We start from the raw sequence: 17,309 nt of genomic DNA, 5'->3' as shown, positions 1-17,309 counted from the left end.
TCCCTGAGCCACCAGTGCCTTCATGCAAGGTACCTTGCTGCAAAGTGGCCTACGCTACTTTGCAGGTATGAAAGCACCTCCACAGCTACACCACGGAGTTAGCAAATGCTCATCACAGCTTACTGTGCTCTAACTCCCACAGAGGAGCCTTGAAACCATAGGGATTACACCACTGCCTTCTATAATGATCAGGCACAAGCCTGAAACTATTACTCAGGTTGGATGTAACAATGAAAATATATTTCGTTGGTGAGTATGAACCAGTCACCACACGCAAAGGTTGCAAGTCAAAGCCACAATTAGCCAAAACAGTCAAAAAGTAAATAGCAACAAAAAGGGAGATAGATGTATAAAGTCTTAATTGTCAGGCAAATGCTTATGACAGCTGATTAAATATACTCTATTTCATTTTTTAAAGCACTTCCCCAATTAACTCACCCCATAGAGAGCTTGAGGAGCTCTGTTCCAGTGAAAATACCACAGCATTTAGGATATAACTCTGGAGGCAACTAACACATATATCAAACTGCAGGATTAAAATAATAATGGTTTCATGCTGTAGGTGATTAAATGCACTTTGGTGCATCATGATTTGAAAGCTATGCAACCCAATGCACTTAGCAAAATAAGAGTGTTCACAATGGTGGGATAGCCTGTCCATTCCCTGTTGGATGAGAAGCCATTATTTGTGATTTATTACGAGCAAGCAATCGTACATAAACAAAGGCTGTATATGTGAATACTGTGAAATAATTGTGTTTAATGCAGACATAAAATGAAAATAAAAAAATAAGAAAAAACTTTGAAAAATCCTTACATAATTTTCCTCCCAGGGAGCAGAAAGGAGAATCACACATGACAGATGTTAGCCATGTCACTTAGAATATGCTCAGATCCACAATTATGGACATTGTATAAGAAACAGAATTATACAGGAACAGAGGAAAAACTCTGATGATCTAGTAAATCATTAAACTGCTTGAAATCCTGCTAAAACACTTCACTACACTTAAGTTCCACACACTTGCATTTATCACCAGCAAAAGACATAAGACATCTACAGGGGAACAACAAAATGATGGTAGATACTTCTAAGAACAGCTGAAGTATTTGTCTTGTATCACATATTGCAATGTACAGGCAGTAAACAATTCTGATAATCTGTGTGCAAACCTAATGTAGTACTTAACTCAAAGGTAACACCTATTTACTGAACATAGTTAAGTATTTAGCGGTTTTAATCACAAATAATTATACCACATTTGAAGTTGTTCAAATCCTACAAAGACAGCCTGCCCATATACCTCAAATTCCATTTTAATGACCTTCAGGTTTTTTTCTTCTGTATTTGTATCCTTTATTCAATTCCCCATGAAGGTACAATCCTCTACTATCCAAAGCAAGATTATCACTCACCGCTCAATCCCATTTGCTATTTCCAGTCTCCAGAAGAATATGTTAACATATTTATACACACCCCTTCTTTTTGCCTGCTCAAGCACTTCTTGTGCACATCTTTGCAAGCACCATGCTGACCACCTTTCCCTAACTCCCTGTATAACAGGAATTCATTTAGCCTGGCCTCTCAGGAGAGGCACTACAGGAGGCAGCAGCTTCCTTTGTGCTTCTGGCTCACTCTGCCCCAGTGTAAGGCTCAGCCCTCTCCAGAACACATGCCAGTGGGGAGTCAGGCAGAGCAGAAATCCATTCTGACAAAACCATTCTCTTTTGTAATCACAACCCCCACTTCAAACAAGGGGAAGCCAATTATTATATAAGGCAAAATGACTGTAAAGAGGTAATTCCATCACTTGCCTTCAGTCAGTTTAAAAATGCTTTGCTGCTCACACAACTCAGTATGGTCTGCAGCAGGCCAGACCATTGTGCTAGAATTAACCAGCATTTTTCAGGATAAACTCCTAACTACAACTCCAGGATTTTGGGTTTCAGGCATGAGGTTTTGATGATGTGAAGCCGAACTGATTTGGAGTCAATTTGAACAATTAAATGTCTACTTTTTAAAAAACAACATAAAACTTCAAAGTTGTAATGGAACTCTTCAAGTGGAGCCTGAGATGCTGCTAAATTGTCTCAGTTCACCTCATTCCACAGTCAATGACCTATTCCTATTGCTGCAGGCACTTTCAGCTGTTATTGTTGAGCTTTCACAATAGGAGGAAAGTATCCTGAAATTAAAAGGAAGTCAGGAAATACACACAGAGGCACCTGTGTGTATATGTATGTATATATGTATTTTTCATTGAACTGTACCATTTCTACAGACTAATTTTCATGTTAATCATACCAAGATCAACAACAAAATCCTTGAGCATTATAACTATAAGAACATCTTGTGCTTCAGAAGTTGGAATTACCAACCACTGTTGGTTACTCATCTGTTTTTGTTTTAATTGAGAAGACTGGTCCCAGCTAACATTAAAGACTAAAAACAGCTTACTCCACTTCTATCTGCCTATATAAATACAATTTAAAAATCTTTTTTTGTCTGAAGCCCATTGTTGCACTGACTCTGCAAAATTTAGCCATTTAATTTAGTACATTGAATGTGTAAAGCCCGATCTAAGTTAGGAGAGGGGCACAGCTGGAACCCACTGACAGGAAACACCATTACCAGCATCCTGGAGGAGCAAACATTGCCTTCTTGCTACCATGAAGGAAAGGCACTTACATTGCTGGAGGGCTGTTTGGAAACCCTGGCTTAACCACAGCCACACACTAAACAGGGCATGGGTTTCCAGTCAGCCACAGCTCACTGGCCAAGCTCAGCAAACAAGGGAGAACTTGCATAAAGCACTCACAGAAGGTAAAAACATAACAGGCAATATTCTGTACCAGCTCCCTATATAGAAAGAATTCCACACATATGATTCAGCACCTAGAAAATTCCCCAAAGTGATGGGAACATTTAGAAAAGCTCCTCTAGCTAGGAATCAAATTAATATTTGTTGTGACTTTAACTTTTCTACAGATTCATTGAATGCTCAGATAATTAAGAATTCATTCATACTACTGACTAAGAGGGGCAGGGCAATTTATATGCTTGGCATGGCATCCAGGCTTCACAGAGCAAAGACAATTAGAGACCATGTAATAAACCAAGATGCCACATCCTGTCTCATTTTATTTGTTGCTCTTTGCTCACAATGCTGATCAGAAGCAGGTCAAGCACAGCTCCTATGCCAGGAGAATGCTGCCAGTGAGGCTCAAAGAGCACAGGGCTACTAGAAAGCCAAACATGGAACTGTCTGAAGGTAACACTTCCAAGTCACTCTAGCACCTAATGATGGACTTGGCCATTTCCCACTGTAAAACCATGAGATGGACACTCACAGCCAGAGCCAGTTCCTGGATGAAACCCTGCATCCTGATGCCACTTGACCCTCTGTGTATTCTGTAAAGTGTAGTTTAAATGTCCACAGGTCTTATCTATAGAAATATTTTCACTTACAGTCAACAGGAAGGTTTACCAACCCAATACTATTCAAGAAATGGAGCAGTTATTTGCCCAAGTTAGGTGTTTTCAACACAGCTCAGCTCAGCTCTCCTCTTCTACATCATCTGAAAAAGTCTTGGGGGTCCCCTAGATTCCACAGTAACCTGTCAGATTACAAACCTACATGCCCTAAAAAATCCCTCAATTGTGCTCTTAAGAAACACTTTATTGCATTTTGGTTAGGCAACATCCTTGAACAGTGTGGTAACTCCTACGGCTCACTTGGTTCAACAAGGGGCACAAAGTACAGCCAAGCCAAATGCTTGGTACTGGGAGCTGTCCCACCAGAACACAATGGTTCTTGGCAACACATCAGTAGATAAATGTTTCTAGAATCTTTTTATTTTTGTACAAACAGAATAGCCTTTGTATTTTTTCCAATGTATCAAGGACAGCTGAAGAGATCTTACACTCCCATTGATAAGATTTCTATAGTGTTTCACTAAATTCTTTGTTCTTACTCAAAAATATGTTCTTCACATTACTTAAACTAGAACAAAGCTTCATAGACAACTCTAGCACTGGTATAAAGGTTTTTATAAAACGCTTAAAATTAACTCCATATTGCAATAAATTAACCACTCTTATTACAAGTAAAAATAATCATCAGGTCCGGTCAAAATTTTAGTTGTTGAATTTGGGTTTATTTTGTCCTTTCTTTCAACAAGCTGTAACAAGAAACAAGTAGGATCCACATGGGATTAGTTTCAAAACACAGCAAATTCACTATAAAATAGACATCAATCCTCATAACACAACTAAGGAAACATTATCATATTCATTTTCCAGACTACCAAACCAGATTAGTATGGTAAAGGGCATCCAAACCCATATAATGAGGCATTGACAGAACCAGGGCTGCCTTCAGAAAGACAATCTCAAGGTCAAAGGAGGTACTCACATAATCAACTCTTCAATTAGGGCCTAAATGTATATCCTCTTTGTTCTAGTCATGCTCAAAAACTAGCAAAAAATATACAGTAAGTGAAAACTACATTATTTTTCAAGTGATGTGTTTGACACTGTAATTTACTATGTAAATCAAAAGCAGCATTTATAGGCAGCAGAAAGGAGGACAAAGAACTCATACTGAACAGTCAGAATTACAATGCAGGAACTGCTTTGAAAGTCCTGCTAGAAAATAATGTAGTTTGTATCCATTATTCATTTATTTCTAAACCAACATGTCATACATGTCCAACAGGGAACAAAAGAGCCACAGTAAATGGCTTTATTCTACCAACTCTATCAGGAGGCTTGTTTAACCAATGTTAATTTTAGAGATCATTTTGTCTATGTATTAAAAAAAAATCCAACTGATTTCCAGACAAGCATGATTATATCAAATCCATAACAAGAGAAGAAGAGAGATCATTTGGGTAGGATGGGAGTTATTTTGCTAAAAAAGTCTAGTACTGAATTCATTTACAGTATCACCTATATCAGAGAAACTCTGGAGTGTCTTCTAAGCTCATATAAACTGTCATTTTCTAAACAAATACTTTCTACACATTTTTAAGAAGCCTGTTCAGAGTTTAAAAAAATTAAGAAACAGTTACACACAAAAAAATTTGAATTTAGAGAAATTTTTTTTTAAATACAATTATATTAAGCTTCATTCATATTTGTACTACTGGTCTGACAAGAAAATTAGCTAAAGGTGTGACTATTTAAAACTCTAACATGATGCCTCTAAATGCCTCTTTTTGGGCGAGAGGGGGTAATTACACATTAAAGGACTATCACATGCATTCAAACAAAGGGTTTAGATAAATACTGTAATAAATTCAGTAACCTACCATCTGTTTGTGATTTACTGAGAAATATCGTACTGGCCCGTGGATGATCTGATGGGTTGAATTCCATGTTCAAATCTGGAAAGAAAGAACACCACAAAAACCATTTATGATTATTCAATGACAGACACAGATTTTCTCATTCTTTTTAGTAACACCAAGTTTACATACTGAAGCAGCTACTGTAAATCAGAATCCATCTTGAGGCCCACTTTTTTATCCTTCTTTGCATAAGTGGTTCTTTTTGGCATGCAAATCATTTGCATCAACACAGCTTTGGGATTAGACTTCAGTTCTAAGGGTTGCCTTTGGATTAAAACAGATAAAGCAGCTTGAGAAGCTGGTACACAAGAAGTCAGGAATTTCCTATTTACCATCACTTTCTTCCCACCATGCCCCAAAGCCACAGCCTGGCACAGGAACACAGCTTGTTATATGTAATTATTGAAGAATTAAGTATTACAAACAAATGCACAACCCTCTACAGATAGACAGGTTTCCAAGATTAGACATGATTAAAAACAAAGTAGTTACTGCAACTGAATGTAAACAAGTAAAATCTAGGCCAGACTGTTTTATATGGTCAAGATTAGAAAAACATGGCACTTTCACAGCCTAACACTCTCTTTGCTGTAACAGCTTTAAAAAAAGAAACAAAAACCCCCACAACTACCAAAAAAACCCCAAAACAAACAAACCTCAAAAAACCCCAAAAAACCCAAACCAGTCCTAAAAGATATTTACCAGATACAAACTCAAATCTATTACACATTATACAAACTTCTATGAATGATTTTCCTTATCAAGTTTAAAATCCATTGAATTTATTTGTTCCCAAACTCCACTCCATTACCAATTTGCTAAAGCTTCCAAGCCTGTATCCACTGGGAAACATGCTACTAAAATTGCACATGTTTTTTTAACATTTCCTTGCTCTCCCAGTGTGGCTTTCTCAACCTTAGTTGTCTTACATCTCTCATCTCCAAATGCACATTCTCCTGCATTTTCAGCAGGCTATGTGAAACTATATAGGAGCAGTGATCTGTTTATCTTCTGTGATTATTACAGCATTTCTACAATTCTTTCATTCCCCTTTCATATCCTTGTGAAAGCTCAGTAAAACTGGAAATTAAGCCCCAGGTCCCAGGAAAAGAAAACAAAGTCTTTTTGCCCCAGGGTCAAATTCTTCTGTCTACAGCTTTCCCTGTTCCTTCAGCATCCATGCCCATACTCCGCTCTCCTTGCCCTTTGATTTAATAATTTACTAGGTCTTCCACTTCCCTGCATTTTTCTCCTCACCACACTCTTTACAAATGTACTTTTGATTTGTATTTTTCCCTTTTATGCTCTCTTGGTTTCCTTTTCACCTCCCTGCATTCTGTAGCCCTTAGGATGAGCAGCCTGACACGCTGCTGGAAACATGGGCATAACTTCTGGAAAAAACTTGATCTTCTTTCTACAGGAAGAACTAAGAAATTCAGAATTGCAACTTCTCAGTTGCAAATGGTCTTCTTATTACTATTATAATTATCACCAATGCCACAAAAGAAAGGGAATCTAGGGATTTCAAGGGAAAGCTATTTTGATTGTCCCAGAAATCACAGACAAGTTTGGAGAAGATCCTAAGAATGTCATCTTACACTAGGAATTCTGACTTCAAAGGACTATGAACTAGAATGTTTTCATGTTACTCTATGCATCTTATTTAGACATACAGAAGAAAAAGAATAAGAATAATTGCCCATTGACACAGACAACGCTGGTACAGACTGTTTTCCATTTCAGGAAGATTTTCTGTTAAGCTGAATCCAAGATGCATTTCCTTATGTGAAAAGTAATCAGCACTTTAAAACGCAAAATACATTACATTTTATCAACCTCTTCACCTTCTATCAGCACAATACATCACCAGAAAAAAAAAGAGCCTTTTCTTTTTTAAAACTCTACAGATATTTTTTTCTGCAAATGCTTCAAAGTACAGCAGTACAAATTCAGTCAACAAAATAGGATCAGGAACACAAAATTGAATCCAGCTTGCAAAACACAGAAAACTAGACAAGCACTTCTTTTCTTTAAGCCTAGAAAATTATCTGCTTGAGGAATAACAACCTGGTGCAGGCTCACAGTTTGTTTGCAGAGCTGAAAAGAAAGGAAAACCAATTGCCACATCTTACAGTCAAGTTGTGTCTCCCAAAGATGCCTGTGTTACAAGGTGCTATTTTACAGGAGCAGTAAAACAACAGAGGACTTAAAAGTCTGTCTGAAAAAAGCATGAACTACGAAAAAACACTGGCTCTCAGATAAACTGTTATTCTTCTGACAGGAGCTGAAAGAAGGCCAGCAAAAGCCCATCTCAGCAGCTGCAGAGATTTGGGTCCAGGGATTTTTAATTATCTTGGCAAACAGTCCACAGCCAGGGAGCAACTGTGGCTCCTTCCCACCACTGAACCCTGCAGAGCAGCACTCATCCTCCTCTCTCCTCATCCCTTCCTTCACATCCTCCCCAGCAACAGCAACCACCAAACACATCCATTTGTGCTTCTCAAACTGCCTGCACAGAACTCAGAGGAGGAGAGCACGGGCATGGGGAAAGGCAAGGCCTGTTTTACCCAGCACAACGGGGCCAGAAGGGGACAGAGCTGAGAGGGGCTGGCTCCCCACGCCCCTCTGATGAACACCCAGGTCCTGCAGGCAGAAGCAGGCACTGCCTGCTGTGCACCTGCAGCTCAGCCCCCAGCTCCTCCAGGGAAAAGGGGCAGGCAAATCCAAGCATCCCACAGGCCACTTGTGGCACCACATCACTCCAGACCACCACTGCCAGCACACTGAAGTGCTAGAATGGATGATTCACAACATGTGAGAGTTCAGTCTCTGGTGGTTCTTAGATATCTTAATTCATTGTACAACTTTAAAACAAATGTCTTCTTGAATATGGCAACAAACCCTGACAGATCTGTCACTACACAACACGTAACAGAAGAAAGAGATCAAATGATACACAAATATCTAAAGCTAGTAACTCATCACCAAAGGGCATTATCCATAAAAAGGTTAAGTCCATCCTAAAGAAAATAGTATATTCATATTGTTTTTGTGTTATTACTAGTTCTTTCTAGTATTTGAAAAGTACCATGAAAACCAGCCTTAATAGGAAAGGTTTACCCATTTTGTTATGAAACAAAGATAAAAAGATTTAAACTCACACAAGCAATAGTCTGTTATTCAAAAGAGAGGAAAATGAGAGCCAGAATTTTAAGTCTCAAAACCTGCACAAAAATGTTCTCCATTACTAACAGTCTGTTCTGCAACTCATCACAGCCTTCAAATGAAAGAGTAACAGTGGCTGCTTCTTCCAGCAGTTACCCAGCACTCCAAAACAGAAAAAGCCATGGTCTCGTACATGGTCCAACTCTTCCACTGCAGCTTCCTTTTCTGTTAAACAGAATTGGAATATTTTTCTCTATTTTTTCCTAGTTCAAAGATCAAGTTTGGTTTAGTTGTTTTTGTTTGTTTTTTTCATAACTAAAGGACTGTTAAATTATGCAAAATATAATCCACATCCTGTAAACACCTCAACAGTCTGGTACCCCAGGAAAATCTCAAGGCTTTTGTCTTCTAAAGATTAGGAACCAAAGGTTTGTGTCTATAAATACATGTACACATGCACATATCTATAGACTGACTGATAACTGCATATTTAAATTAAACCTAATTTTTGGTTAGCCAAGGCAAAGTCAGACTCACACACACTTCAAATAAGAGATCATATGTCTAACAGAATTCACACAATTTTGGAGGATTTGGACAAGAACAGTTACAAATGCATGCAAATATACTTAAGACTGCATTCTCTTATTTGCTTAACAGCAGCCATATTAATAGTTATTATAATGGGCATTTTGATGCATTACATCAAAATAAAATCACTCTCTGAGGAAAAAAAAATGAGTAGACCGTGCAAATAACTTAATTTGGTACATAACTGTGCTGAGTTAAAGACAATCACCAGAAGACCCCAAAAAGATTCACCCTGTGCAGTATGAGAAACATAATTCATAAAGCCACAGCAGCTGCATTCAAATATGGCCATAAAAAGAAGCAAATTGTAAAACAGTTTGGCTTCAGACTTGGGCTAAAGCCCAGGCAAGATTTTAAATCTCAAAACAAAATCTTAAAAAGCATTACTGAGGGCAAAAAAACCTGAACACAGCCTCAGTTTGCACTTTTTAAAGAGCAAAGAGTAAGAATGAAGTTTAGATGAGTGTAAAGGTGAGCTACAAGGATAACAGACTGCTGAAAATGCCTTCAATTAACAGTCTTGATACTGTAGCTGAAGAAAAAGGAAAACTAGGAGGTATCTGCCTTCCACATACAACTTCGTGAGTACTGCAAGCTCTCTCTAATCTAACACACAATATAACAAAAAACCAGTGGAAAATGAAAGCAGAAAGAAAGATCTAAATTATGACCTTGGATGATAAAAGAGGGAGGACAATTAGGCAGTGAAGCTCCACACCCAAGGAACATGCACTCAACTTATCTTGATGTTTTCCTTTTCGAGAAGATTGCTTCAGCCAAGCATCTTTAGGCTTTAGTCCAGCATGAGTAGCTGGGCTCAATTTAAGAATAACTTATGCAAGTTACTTGCTCATGATTCATATGCAGGTCAGATCAGATGATCCCAGGAGCCTCAAGCCTAAGGTCTATAAAATCTTCAGAAATAGCAATATTTAAATTATTAAGCACAAGAGCTCAGCAAATCCCAGTGGCACATGTGTAAACTTTCTAAAACTGCACTAAGCTCTGCTGCAACTCTTCAGAAAGAGGTACATTTTCAAACTTGTGGTTAGAATACATTATGCAAGATAAAAAAGAGTAAAGGATGAGACTAAATCTTTTGTGGCAAAAATTTAACAAAAAACCTGATTGCTTCTTCAACTTAGGAGTCTTACTATGATAGGAGAGGGCATGACAAGAGATTGAAGGATGGGTGCAGTAGCAACTAACTTCTAAGCAAAACACATCAAAGCTTCTGCGTGACACAAACAGGAAAAACCAACACACTCATGGCTTTTCTTTTCTAGTGCACGTGAGCTGCAGCACAGGGAGCAGGTCTGAAAATGTGTTTATTCTGTTAGAAAAATAAGATGTTATTTCCTTCCTTTTGAACAATGAAAGTCAGGTAAGTCTGCACCGCCAAAGCTCTGATGCTGATTTGATAACAGAATAAAGTCTAAACTGAGTAAACCATTTGGTTTACTAAGTGGTTTTAATCTTACTCAATTCTGAAATAACCTAGTGAAACACTCTTTTTCCTTCCATTTGCCCCTGGGACCACAAGCCATCACTGCCACTGCACAGCCACCATTACCATTTAGGAAATAGAGTGTGTCCCACATTAATGCCTTCTCATATACTTCAAAACTAAATTAATCCATGTTTCTTCATCCTGTAAGAATACATTTTTTTTAATTATTTAGAGGGAGTTGAGGTAAGAACAGACCTGTCCAGGGCATGCTGCAGAGGAAACTGAGCTGACCAGGCACTACACAAATTACTTTGATTGCCATCTTTTCTCCACCCACAGCCCAACACTAGAGAGTGACTGCCTGTAGTGGGTGGAAAACAACAAAACCACCACAAAGGTTCTCACTGAGCAATGCAAGCCCTGAGTAATCTCCAAACCCTATCCACTTCCAGGAAGCGTGTCACACAGAAGAGAAAACAATCCCCACAGCAGCAGAGGGAAAGGGAAGCACAGGTGACCTGAGCTAAGGGGACAGCTTAGAGATGGAGATGGCATGGAGATGTCAAAGGCAGGGCTTTCCACGTGCCCTGATTCCAGAGGGAACAGCACGGCTGTGGCTCCCCAGCCCGTGTCATCCCTGTGCCCAGCAGCTCCTGAGGTGTTCATTTGTCCAACTGGCAGGAAGAGTGAAGTTGTTGCTCCTGCTCTCACTGTACCAGCCCATAAGAATGAGCTGATGTCATCTGTGGGAAGAGAAACAGAAACAGTATTCTCCAGGCACAGACAGAGAGGTAAGCTTCCCCAACACTGAACCTAGAAAAACCTGCTGAAATAAATTTCAAAAGTCTCATTATACCTTATGCCTTTCTGCTTCTTTCTTACTCTGGTGGGCTGCTCCCCTCTATTAACAGCAATTTGCCACGTGTACAGTAATGAAAATACTTCCTTAAATGTTATTATGTTATTAGCATTCCCTGAGGAGTTGGTAAGAGTTAAAAGGGCACATCAGCTAAGATGATCTCCCTCATCTGTCTCTAGTCAAATGAAGCTAAAAATAAAGACTAAAATAAAGACTAAAATAAAGACTAAAATAAAACAAGAGAGCAACAAAACAAGATTGGGAAAGGCTCCCTCACCATTATTATCAATTTCCTTAGATTTTGTTTTAAAGCACCATAATTTATGCAAAAGAGGCATGATACAACCTTACATTTGGAAAACACTATGACTAAATAGCAGTAAAGTTTCCATTTGAGATTTCTGTACATCAATGTCTCCAAAACATGGGATGCACCAAACACTGGGACTAAAATAATTCAATGGCATAAATAAATAAATAAAGCACTGGGGTGCTTTCTGTTCAGAGGTTTTCAAAACTTTCAAGCCAAAACAAGACTGAATTGCACAGGCTGATTTCACTGGCTAGTAACAATAACTGCAGCTGCTTTTACACTAAAACTTCCAAGATGTGAGATCCATTACTAGAAGTTCCAGCTCATGTCGTTCAAACACCACACAATCACAGCATGAAGATCTAGCAGTATCAGCCCACAAGATCTAGCTGTAACTTTTTACAATACTTCATGTCTAATCTAAGTAGCACTAACCCACCACCAATGAAAATGCGTCTCAGCTGCATGCAGTATTCTTGCAAGAACAAATGTTTGTGATCATGTTCCAGTACACTTTAACACAGATTACTAAATGAAAAGAAAGGAAATTGGAAGGCTTTCAAAAGCCAATTGGCTGGAAGGGTAAACTCCTTCAGGTTTGGCTAGGTTGCTGGAAAAACTTGGATGTGATCTTTGGTACCCCGGAGCTATGGTATTTTCTCTGCCTACCACTCCAAGCAAACGATGGGCACGACATTTCTCAGCAAGTTCCAATTACATGGTGACTCTGTTCCAGGCTCTGCTCTCGGGTTTCGAGGGAGGCAGGGATAGTCCATCACTAAAAGAAACCCTCTATAGCAAATAATGCTCATTTCTGCACAGTTATGCCTGACCAGTCAGCCAAGTTACAGCCCAGAGTAGTTCCTACAGGCACAGCTATATTTATTTTCTCTTCTAGAAGCAAATCACAGATATAACTTTCCACAGGGTGAACAAGATTTGTATCCAGGATTTTTAGTTTTGTATCACTTTTCAGGATTTGCTTTCCCTTACACAGCAGTCTCTCCAAATTAAGTAGACATATTTCAAGAGCAAATTAAATGATCTAACATTATGCTATAGATGAATTTCTTGTTTAATGTCTCCTTACATTTAGAACATGAAAGATACCAATTATTAAATCTTTTCAATCTCAAACTCACCTCATGGAAGTTTTTTCAGACATTCCAGTACTGCACTTATTTGTTTTTGCTTTAACTGCAACCAAAATTAATTTCAAAAGTTTTATTGATATATAAAACAGAAGAAGACAAGAAAAAAAAATATTAATGCAAACACTTCTTCCTTCCCTACAGAAAAAACAGAGATGAAAAGACTATTTCTCCCCATTACATGAAGAATTCAGCATGGACTGAAGAGAGTACCAATTCTGTGCTATTACTGAATCAGGATCATTCCCCTTATTTAAATACAACTGTCCACTGTAAAAAGTGCCTAACACAACATATAAGACTGTGCATACACATATTTCCATCATACTCAAATACTGCTCCTCTGGCTTTTGAGTATATCATAGAATCATAGAATTATTTAGATTGGAGAAGATTCTAAGATGATTAACCCAACATTGCCAACTCCACCACTTGGATGGTCCAACCATGTCCCTCAGTGCCACACCTACAGACTTTAGGAGACCTCCAGGGACGGGACTGTCACTGACAGGCTACACAGCTCAATGAAGCCTACAGGGACAATGCTTCAAAAACAGCAGCACAACCTTCAGGCAACCTAAGATGCATAGCAAACACCCAAGAGAATAAAAACACTTCTTGAATGCTAACATCTTAAGAGGGAGACATTAAATACTATTTCTTGTAGAAGTCACAATCATAGAGAAAATCTAAATAAAAAGTATTCTGAGATTAATACTAATGTGAACACAAATATTAGCTGGAAGAATATACGCTCCTGGCTTTGTAAGATTTCTAAGTATGCTTTTAAAATTTAAATTTTTACAGTCTTTCAGCCTGTACTTATAGCCTAGCAGTAAATTTGGCCACGATAAATTTAGACTGGGTAACTGTAGAAACTAGCGATGAAAAGGCAAAAGAGACATTTAAGGACTACCAAGTCCTTTTTTTCTTCTTATTGTACAAAAGAAGCACTGGTAGTCAAAACAGACTTAATTAAAAAATGCTGAAATTTATTTAGTCATTTTAAAAAGTAAGCTATATGAATAATAGAATACTAATATTTAAGCAGCCCTAGAAAACCAAGGACTGAAAGGGAAAAAAAATTCAAAGTTATAAAATTTTTCCTTTTGCACTGTTCCAAGTCTTTGGAATATGTTTCAAGGTGTGCACACAGCAGAAATTAAAGACCTATCCCAGTGAGGGTCATTTCCTTCTCGGATCTACACAAGAAGTAACTGAGGATACAATGCAGACTGGAGTCTAACAGGTTGACCTTTCCTTCAAGCCTATAGCTCAAAGGAGCACTTAACTGTGACTTCCCAGGGAGGCTGTGTGTGCCCCAACCCTGGCAATGCTATAAGCCAGGCCAGATAAGGACTGGAGCAGACTGGTCTAGTGGAAGGTGCCCTGCCCATGGCAGGGGGTTGGGAGTGGATGATCTTTAGGGTCTGTCCCACTCTTAACATTCTGTGAGTCTATGGTGACTCCACCACTTCCCTGGGCAGCCTGTGCCAATGCCTGAGAACCCTCTCAGCAAAGAATTGTTTCCTAATACCCAACTTAAACCTCCCTTGATGCAACTTGAGGCCATTGCTTCTTGTCCTATCACTGGCTGCCTGGAAAAAGAGGCCAATTCCCTCCTGGCTACAACCTCTTTTCAGGGAGATGTAGAGAGCAATAAGGTCTTCTCCTGAGCTTTCTTCCCTCCAGGACAAACACCCTCAGCTCCCTCAGCCCCTTCTCTTAACACTTGTGCTCTAGTCCTTTCAGAAGCTTCACTGTCCTTTGGACACACTCCAGCACTCAAGTCATGAAGCATGACTCATTTTACATTACTCTAAACATCTGAAGTGTAAGAAAAATAAAATACAATAATGGAATGTAGAACACTGTCTATTCTAAAAGCCACTTTATATCAAAAAGTCTTGACATACAAGAATATCACTTTTCCTTCTCTTTATCTGACTGAAAAGCTAAGGCCAGCAAAGTGAAACAACTTCTCAAATATGGTGCATTTAAGATTTTCAATTTCCTGTTAAAATTACCAAGAATGGTGACAAGCATGTGTGTGAGCATGCCTGCCTTCCTTCCTGACAGCATGCCCAAGGCATGCTACAAGATAAAGGACACTGATAACCCTTTAGTTGAAAACTGTCCTCACAGTTTGCCTAAATCCAGGCAGATAAAACCTTACAGATCAAACCTAGAACAGGGATATCTGTGCCATTGGTAAGAAGGGGGAGAGGTACTGTGAAACAGAACTCCGAAGACAAGAAAGCCTCCCACCAGTCTTGTAAATGTCTTTTTTTTTTTTTTTTTAATTTCTTTAAAATTATTTTTAATTAGAGTTTAACAGACCCCAGAATCACAAAGAATTCCAACTGGGCCCAAAACTTGTTCCTATGAAGGATATCAAGCAGGCATGTTGGGATACACATAAACTGACTCCAGAGCTGAGGAAAAGCATTCCCTAGGACATTACAGGTTTTCATGGACAAAAGTTCACTCTGAAACACCGTTTTCATGATACCAAAAGTGTAACATGACTTTTGGAACAAAAGGCTTACACTGAGACAGCAAGAGGAGTCCTGCAAGTCCATGACACAAGAGCTCCCACTGCTTCTGATGCCTTGGCACTGAGGACAGAGCAGGTTTCAGCCCAGCAGATATGGGCGGCCTGAGCCAGACCCAGCAGGTGCAGCAGCCTCCCTCAGAGGTCTCAGAACTGCAAACAGCCATCTGCCAACTCCTCTGGGAGAACACACTGTCAGGGACACACGGCTGAAGCCAAGAGAAACTGCTCCTAACACCTCTCACCAAAAGGCAAGGAATGTGCATGGTATTTCAGTCCTGCTGTTAGAACACAAACATGGGGTAAGGCTTGCTCTCGTTTCTTTAGAAGCATGGTTCGCTCTAAATATTATAAGTAACATAAACAGTAATACTTTCAAAAAACCTTTTTTCCCCCCAATAATCATATATGATATAGTTGCCTTCAAGTGATGTAGTCTGGGGAGAGAAACTACAGTGCCCATTTTAACAGCACCTTGCTTTGCACTCCTGGGCTTTGCTGTGCATCACCCGCCGCTGCTCATTTTCTCACTGATAACCTTCTCATTTTGTTACTAGACCACACTTGAGAACACAGTACTCAAGTTCCCAGTTATACCTTCTCTCCTCCTAACCTTCCTTGATTAATTGCCACAGAGCCAGCTACAGCACACTGGACGTGATCCTATCACTGTGCCCACCTTCGGGAATACGGAGTCTTGCAACTCCAAGTGCCTTTTTACCTAAACCAGCAGAATGTCACCACCTGAACTCTCCACCACCTGTTCCCAGTGGGATTTATTAACACCTTAACTACTGCCTGCTTTGTCAACATCACTTGTGCCTCACTTACAGCACATGAAGCAACAAAAAGAACTAAGCCACTGTCCTATAACATCAAACTGAAATTTATGCATTTCTCTAATGCCCCTGTGACACTGAGCACCATGAATGCTTTCTCCCTAGCACACTTTTACTTAACTTATACCCCACTTTAAAATTAATTTATTCTGCCCTACTAGGTTCAAAGGCAGACAGAAGGGAACACAAAGCATTGTGAAAGATTTTTTTTTTTAATTAATAATTACAAAAAAACACAAGTTATTTTTCTTCATATAAATGTATCAGAAAAAATATATTATTATTCACTTACCACTCATTATGATACCTACTTTACATGACACATGTAAAATCTTTTAAATACGGTATTATTACAGACCCAAACAAATTACACCAGCTGATGCCACACCAAATTATTTCACTTGTTTCAAAGAGTATCACCATGCTCTCCCACCAAGAGACATCACGCCATCCACAGCCCAAGAGAGGCTGGCTGTGAACCCAGGTGCTCTTGCCACAAATTTAACCCAGAGGTTAGCAATTGGCAGGACACTATTATCAATGAGCCAAACCCACAATACCAGTCAGCAAAAGTGTTGGGTTAACCTACAGCAAAGTGAGGTAATTTTACTTGAAGACACAGATCAATACAAAGTTAGCAGCAGCAGCATTTCACAGCTGAGCTGACATTATGAGCCTGAATCTTAGACTGAAGCATTATCTGCAGCTTTGCACCAAGGTGCATGCATCTTACCATTCCTCAAAACACAGACATTATTGCCACACAAAACAGTAAGAAACTGCATGACTTTAAAGATTCATTATATTCTGCAAACCAGGGCACAGGAGCCTGAGCTGCAGCTCAACTCTACATCTGGAAAAAGGCATCTTATGATACTGATTGAAGCTCTGAGGAGCTCTCACACCAGCTCAGCAGGGTATGATGAGTTTACCCTTCCTCATTCCCTTACAGGAATGATTTTTTAAAGTGCCAGTGAAAATGGCATCTTTCCAGGCTCTCTTCTTTTCTTTTGCTTCCCTACTGAGCTGTGTGAC

General features: G+C 39.2%; 1 protein-coding gene across 2 annotated transcripts in view; it reads right to left on the bottom strand.

Annotated features, from left to right (window-relative positions):
* The window catches only part of CCNY (cyclin Y), a 119,776-nt gene that overhangs the window by 41,309 nt on the left and 61,158 nt on the right, over nucleotides 1-17,309 (bottom strand). For both annotated transcript variants that reach the window (XM_063415197.1, XM_063415203.1), the window contains exon 2: nucleotides 5,314-5,388. In XM_063415197.1, the coding sequence (XP_063271267.1) occupies nucleotides 5,314-5,388 (75 nt within the window). The remainder of the gene's footprint in view (nucleotides 1-5,313; nucleotides 5,389-17,309) is intronic.

Source organism: Prinia subflava, chromosome 1 (genome assembly GCF_021018805.1).
Source record: "Prinia subflava isolate CZ2003 ecotype Zambia chromosome 1, Cam_Psub_1.2, whole genome shotgun sequence".
NCBI classification, from domain to species: Eukaryota; Metazoa; Chordata; class Aves; order Passeriformes; family Cisticolidae; genus Prinia; species Prinia subflava.
This window is presented reverse-complemented; position numbering and strand designations above follow the sequence as displayed.